This window comes from Elaeis guineensis, chromosome 4, assembly GCF_000442705.2.
Source record: "Elaeis guineensis isolate ETL-2024a chromosome 4, EG11, whole genome shotgun sequence".
In the NCBI taxonomy this organism is placed as follows: Eukaryota; Viridiplantae; Streptophyta; class Magnoliopsida; order Arecales; family Arecaceae; genus Elaeis; species Elaeis guineensis.
The window spans coordinates 40826418-40834049 of NC_025996.2; the positions used below are offsets into that span (position 1 = coordinate 40826418).

At 38.0% G+C, this 7632-nt stretch overlaps 1 protein-coding gene across 1 annotated transcript in view; it reads left to right on the plus strand.

The window, feature by feature from the left end:
* Positions 1-1056: 1056 nt before the first annotated feature.
* Positions 1057-7632, plus strand: part of LOC140850909 (pectin acetylesterase 9-like) — a 10730-nt gene continuing 4154 nt past the window's right edge. Inside the window, exons 1-10 of the mRNA XM_073256114.1 lie at positions 1057-1622; positions 1790-1872; positions 1983-2112; positions 4697-4776; positions 5578-5664; positions 6654-6778; positions 6887-6947; positions 7138-7194; positions 7278-7355; positions 7519-7624. Of these exons, the coding sequence (XP_073112215.1) occupies positions 1475-1622; positions 1790-1872; positions 1983-2112; positions 4697-4776; positions 5578-5664; positions 6654-6778; positions 6887-6947; positions 7138-7194; positions 7278-7355; positions 7519-7624 (955 nt within the window). The 5' untranslated portion in view covers positions 1057-1474. The remainder of the gene's footprint in view (positions 1623-1789; positions 1873-1982; positions 2113-4696; positions 4777-5577; positions 5665-6653; positions 6779-6886; positions 6948-7137; positions 7195-7277; positions 7356-7518; positions 7625-7632) is intronic.

Here is a 7632-nt window from a genome sequence, read left to right on the forward strand (position 1 = left end):
AAGCAAATTCGAACGCTCTCTCTTTTTCTATATATATATAGTCAAGCAAGAATGCACACCATGTTCGGCTCCAAATACTTCCAAGTGAAATCAGTGATAGACCTCACAAAATAAAATCGATACTAACATGATCTATATTGTCTAAAATGAGACTAAAAATTATTTATTTTGAAGGGCCCATGCTTATGCATCAATCAAGCGTAAAATAAAGGGCAGCAACATGACTAGTAAGCTAAACTATATGATACACATTATGGTTTGCACATTTGAATTGCTGACCTTCATCTGAGTATTTTAAAACATATACCAATTAAATTTCAAATAATTCCTTTGCTTATAGACTATACATCAAATTAGAATATGGGATCATACCGTTGCAATCTTTCATCTTCCATCAATTCGATGCATTGGTAAAAGATATAAAAAATATTGCATAATTTTTTATTCTAAGTATTTATCACTGTAGATCATGATCAATGACCTTGATTTTTATTTGGAGAGGTTGACTATTGATTTATACTAAGGTGTATTAGGGACCAAATATAACCGAATTCATTCTAGCCGAACTCTCTCTTGTACATGTATTCAAGTTATCCGGTTCTCCAAGCTTCATCAAATAAGAAAGTCGGTATTTTACCAAAAAATAAAAAAATAAAAAAAAAATCCTATTTATAGTATCCGAGTGGTGCGATAAAATCATTGAAATTTTAATTGGATCCATATCCAATAATTATAAAAAAAAAATAATTTCGAGTTATCGGATTTTGCAAGTTCCATCTACGCCCCCACTTTAGATTCAAAATAGGCTTACGGCCATCAGGCTTTGCGCACAAATCTCAAAGCAAGTAGAATACCCTTTCCGATGGTCCATGTCCTCCTTACGTCCCAGAGCAACTGAGCAAGGCCCTACAGTAAACCCGAATCCGATAAAAGTCCAACGCATGGCGCCATTAAAATCATTCATTCCCTCTTCGTGCCTTCGGTGACGGTTCGCCATTTCGGCCGGTTGCCGTCCTCCCTCCCTCTCTCTCTCCCCTTCCTCCCCCCTCCCACACCCCCCGCCCCCCTTCTCTCTCTTTCTCTCTCTCTATCTGCTCCAAATTTAGCGAAATCTGGAAACCATTTGGCTTTTTCATTTTTGTTTCCGTTTTCCTAATAGCCCGAATTCCATTTTATCGCGACTCACATTTAGATTTTCTCTTCTTTCTGCTTCCAATTTCTGGATTCGCTGCACTTACTCCATCGAATTTTATTAGATATCTGCATTCCAGCATAACTTTGCCTCTCTTTTTTTCACAATTTATTCACTGAATCGCCGTCATAGATTCGACCATTTATTTCCTTCCCTTTTCTCAGATTGTTCTCATCTAGCCAAATTTAATTCATCAATAATTCCAGTGCCTCACCACATCTAATAAAGTTCGATTTTCCCCTCTCCTAGTTCTGGAATTTGGTGTCCAAACTCTCTCTCAAAATGAGAAAATCCTGTTTCTTCGCCATTTTTCTGGTGACCCTACTGGGATTTGGTCCATGGAGGAGCATCTACTCCCTGGAATCGAAGCAGGGGACGAGACTTCTAGTTGGCATGACCATTGTTCCTCATGCTGGATCCTTGGGTGCAGGCAAGCCAACCACCCAAAAAAATTGAAACAATTATTCTATTATTTGTTTGTAGTTTCCTCCTCCGACATCGATCACACTATATGATTCGTCTATATGTTATTATTAACCAAAGTTTGTTGTTATAATATATTAGAAATTTCGATCTAGAAGTTTGTTACTGTTGCAGTGTGTCTGGATGGGAGCCCTCCTGCGTACCACCTCCACCGAGGATTTGGCGCCGGCGCCCGCAACTGGCTTCTCCAGTTCGAGGTGAGACCGTTAATCACCACCGTCAGATCAAAATTCGGACGGCTCGGAGGTTTCCCATGAAGTCCATCAATCCAGGCCGTCCGATCTAATGGGACTCGTTTGTGGTACAGGGAGGAGGGTGGTGCAACGATTTAACGTCGTGCTTGGAGCGATCGAGAACCCGGCGTGGGTCCACCCGGTACATGAACAAGCTCGAAGTCTTCTCTGGGATCCTAAGCAACGATTCCTCGATGAACCCTGGTGTGTCCTTCGACCGTTGTATTTCAATCTCAACCGTTGATTCTGTGATAAATCTTGTTTTATGATTCTCTAAAGTGATCCTAGCCGTCCTCTTTTTTTGTTTTTTTAATTCTCGACATTTATTGTTATCGAAGTTTGGAAGAACGATGAGCCATTCTTTTTGGAGCCATGAGACGACCATTAGCTTAGAGAGATCGTGAGTGCTATATTTGCTGCTGGGTTGGTTAGGGATCAAGAGGGACAGTTGGGCCTACTCGTTTCAATGTGCACGTCGTGGTGCTCTTTAATTCTTGTCCTCCTTTGGTCTTTTCTGACCAAACTCTCCACTTTGTTCTCCTTGGTGTGGCTTCTTTTCTTTTCTTTTTGATCCAAGAATGATGCTGTGTTGCACCTGCCTTGTATTAGCTCAGCAGTCTGATGTGGCAAAAGATGATTGGTGAAATCCATTAGTGTTGGGCCAAACGCGCCAATTGAGTGGATAACATTGTGGTAGAATAATGGTGGGAGTATCCCCAATCATTTCAAATACATAATACTACATGGGCCTACGTTAAACTCTTGGGTAAACATCTACAAGATTCAAACAGTGTCCTCCATTTATAGGATCGGTGCAACTCCTGGATTGTAATCTAGCAATTGCAACCTGGTTTGTACATAGGTCCAACTAATTAAATGTGGGTGATTAAGGAGGTAAAGCATGAGCAAAATGGGTATAGGTAGGTATTTAATCCATTTAGCTTTCAGAATGCATTAGATGCTAGTGACCGAAAAGTCAAATGCACCAGGCAAACATTAGCACTTACGTGACCTATGCTAGGTTACTGATATGGATCATATTGTTATGGTTAAGTAATGTCATAGTAAATTTTATATACTTGTACCATCTTGGGAGTCTCTAGATTTTTTTTTTTTTTGCTACTTGCATGATGACCACAATTGTTGCCCTTGTACTTTAGATTAAAGATAAAAGTAGTCTAGCAACGGTGCCGTAAAACTCAAAATGTGATTAGGTGGGTCACTATGTTTGGTGGTGTTAAATGATTGAGTCATTATAGAGGTTTGGTCAGTTGGGTGTGGGTCGATAGGTCCTAACTATTAGCAAGCTCAGCTAAGCAACAAAGAGAGCGCTAGCAAGTCACAATATGGATAGCTAAAGCCATACTTCTTAACCCGTAAACTTGACTAACCTATAATCAACCTGATTGCTTTGCCATATTTTCCATCAAGACCTTCAAATAATTTCTAAGAAACTCACTCTCGCTGAAGAAAATTAAAAAGAAAAATGTCAAGCGAAGTACATCAAAATTCAAAAAAAAAAGTTCCTATATTAACCGCCTCAACTTTCAATCACCGATATTTATTTCACAAGTCATTCTATAATATGCTTATGCTACTAGTTATCTTATATAATTATAAATCCCAATTATCAATTTTTTCCAATCAAACAATGTGTTTATTTCACCCCTCCCCTTAAATAACGCATAAAACTAAAAATGCAAAAAACAAGCAAAACCTTACTTTCCTCTTTGATGCCAACCCTCTCTCTTGGCCCTCCAACTTTTTGAATAAATAGATGACTCAATTATGAGCCAGGGAAGTAGAATAAGGTCCTTAGATCAGACATGGTGTCGTGAAGTTATATGTTTAATGGGTCCATAAGAAGCAGCTAGACAGTGTAAGATGGATGATTGCCATATGGAGGTGGAAGGAGGTAAATTGCACAAAAGAAGAAATTTGTCAAGACAAACAGTGGGAAAGAAGGAATTGTGTATTTCTTTAACCATGCATGATATCATTACCATCATTGAAAGGGGCAGTAATATTTATGACTGCTTTATGGATATACCACATGACAACCATCCAGCTTTCCCAACTTTTTAAGGTCGACTTCATATCTTCTCATTCTCATTCACCAAGTATTCCTAGTTAGAGGCATTTGATTTCATATTAAGACATTTAATAGATACTCCTTGGAGGACCATAAGAGAACTAAAACTATACATTTGTATTATACATTTTTGTTAGGAAGGGAAAAAAGATTAGGCTGAAACATTATATACATAGAACTATGTAATATATGTTGACTAAACATCTCCTGTATTTCCAAGTTAATGTTAGATCATGCGGCAACTAGTTGTATTGCTACTGGTTGATTCTTTTTATTTTTCTTTCTTGCAGGAAGTTGAGCATCTCCTCCGTTTGGAATCTTATAGAGGGTGTTTTCTTAGGTCTTATTATTGTGCAAAGGGGCTGGAAGTCTCATTTGGCCACTGGAGGAATCTTATAGAGGGTGTTTTCTTAGGTCTTATTATTGTGCAAAGGGGCTGGAAGTCTCATTTTTGGCCACTAGATTTATAATTTTCATTGTATCGGGATGGACCTTTGGCCTCAAAGTACTGGGCTTGGGCCTGGCCCATTAACACCTAGTCATTGGTAACAACTAGGATGAACTCGCAATATTATTTGTTGCAGTTCTTTATCTAAATTGTATCGACATGCCAAAGCTGGTCACAAACTATCTTATACTCATTTATTTGATTTGTGGTTAAGACTTCGCAAACTGACAGATATATCTTTTGCATAGATTTCTACAACTGGAATCGTGTAAAACTTCGCTATTGTGATGGAGCATCCTTTGCTGGTGACTCAGATTACCATAATGCTGTAAGCTTCCCTAATCAATCGACATTCTCAAATTGTGAAATCTCTATTATCAATGAGGATATTAATTATCACTTTTGGGTTATTTCAAGAAACCCAAGCCTAAACTGGCTACAAGCGAGTTGGAGACTATCCCATATTTATGTGGATTAAGCCCAAGCCGAATATATGCTATGCTTGTTAAAGAATCTAGGCCTTTATTGGGTCGAGTCCCCAAGTGATTAATGTAACAATATAAGGGAATGAATCTTACTAAAAAAAAGTTCCTATCATTTAACGCTTTGAAATGATTTAGAAAGTCAAGTAACCATAATAATAATAATAATATTGGCATGTAGGTGGCCCTGCAGCCCAGAACTTATTGGGATGATTTACTGATTCAACTTACTGGCAACTCACAGTACAATATTTCATGCTGTTCATAAATGATTTAATTTTTCTGATCAATATCCAACTATCTTCCTGTTTTACCATATAATGTTTATGATCCATTGTGGGACCTTGACCTTTGTAACATGAGGTGTTTGTTGTGAGCTCACCCTAGATCAAGTCATCAAGATACAAGCTAATCATGGATTGACCTAGTTATGATGTTATGAGAGTCAACATATGCTACGTGTATGCTGCAGAAAATATAAACATATATCAAGAACCTGGACTCATTACAGTATTGAGATAGTTGACAGAATCTTAATATTCTGTCTTTTCTAGATCTACTCATTTTCTTTTTTTTGCTTTTAGTGCTTGGTGCAAAACCACATTGTTTCTTTAGTTAGTGATGGATTTACTTGTGCTGATGAGCAGACAACTGTTCTTTACTTCAGAGGGCAAAGGATCTGGGATGCTATCATTCTTGACCTTCTTCCGAAAGGGCTGTCTCAGGCACAAAAGGTATACTTCAAGCATCTGAATTCTCAACTCTGAAGTACTGAGTGTTCACTTGAGTTTCACACAATTTCTCACCCACAAGTCTTATTGGCTGCCCAGCATCTTACATATTCTGCAACCATTATTGATGGTATTAGGTCCCAATGCAATGCTACAACTGCACATAATTTGGAACCCTGTAGCTTATTTCCACTTCTCTTATAAAAGGGTCTCCTGTAAGGGTCCTACCATGAGGCATGTGGCACTTCATTCCTTATATGGATCACCTAGGACTTAATGTGGTGTTGTTGATGGGAGTTCTTCATACTTTGTTTCATCGTATCATTACTATTATTACTTTTTGGTGGATTATCATTACTATTACTTGATAAAACATGAGGCCCTCATGTATTAGGAGTGGGATAGGGTGTACGTCAGATGCTGTACATATGCATGTGGACTAGGCAGAAGGGAGGATAAATTTAGATTCATACCAATGTAAATGTGCATGCCAAGCATACCCTTGATTCTTCCTGAATTTTGAAATGGATGCTCAGCAAACCTTAGTTGGGTCTCAAGGTCAATAAAAGATTCTCAGATTATTCTCTAATTCCTTATATACTAGTGCTGCTTTTGGCTGAATTAATCCTTATGAATGCTTCTGAAAAGTTATTATTCATGAAGGACTGGAAATATTAATTTGTGATATGTGTTCCAAAGCATCTAAACTTGCTTGGATTTCTACCTTTTCACTTGTTTATCAAGTCACCTTTTCCTTACAATTCTTACCAGAGAATTTGCAGAAACACTTGCTGTTTCCTTGCTAAAATTCAGTAAGAATCTTATTTTGCTTGCTGTGCAACAGAAAATGAACATTCATCTGCACTGTCCAAGCTTTATGCACAAGAGTCTGTACATGGATCTGTGATTGTTCTTTGGGCATAAACTAGTCTATTTCATAATTTTCTACATGCTTTCATGTATTAATATTTCTTAGTTATTCAAATTATCAGGTTCTGCTTTCAGGATGCTCTGCTGGGGGCTTGGCTACTTTCCTTCACTGCGATGATCTTGCTCATCTTCTCCATGAGGCGACAACTGTGAAATGCATGAGTGATGCAGGATTTTTCCTTGATGTGTAATTTACTTACAACATATTCAAATATAGTTTGGTTTAGTTTGTATTAAAGAGCTTTTGACATTCCTAACAAGATGGTTTTAAACACTTGACTTTTTAATTTGGCAGGAGGGATATATCTGGCAACTACACTATAAGGCCATTCTTTAGGAGCTTAGTTACTCTGCAGGTTTGCTTTCTGTGTATTACTTTTTCATCATTGTTTTGTTTTGTGCATGTGTGTGTGTGTATGTGCATGAGAGAGAGAGAGAGAGAGAGAGAGAGGGAGAGCGCTCTGTGTTTCTGTTAACCTTATGCATGCCAATTAAAGTTAGTGTTGCATGTCAGCCTTCTTCCTAATTAAGGATGTTATGCTGCAGGGGGTGCAAAAAGATCTAAACAGAAACTGTACAGCTTCTCTTGATTATCCGTATAAGGTTTGGTGATTTTGTTCACTCTTTTTACAAGATGTTCTGGACTACAAATAACTACTGATTCTTATTTTGTATTGCTTGTGCAGTGTTTCTTTCCCCAGCATGCATTACCCTACATCAGATCACCATATTTTATCTTGAATTCGGCATATGATGTATACCAGGTCAAGACTCTGCATAGCCAAAGCCCATGCCCAAGCATTTCTACATATTTTTCATGATGTATCTGTTATTTATGCCTCATGATTAGGTTTTACTTGATCCATGCTGTCTATGAAAGGCTGTTCATGTGTCACTAGTTGATTTGAAGTCTTTATGTTTGAACAGTTTCACCATATATTTGTGCCACCTTCTGCTGATCCAGATGGTCATTGGAACCATTGTAAGTCAAATCCAGCAGCATGCACTGCAAATCAGATAGCTATTCTACAAGGTTACTCA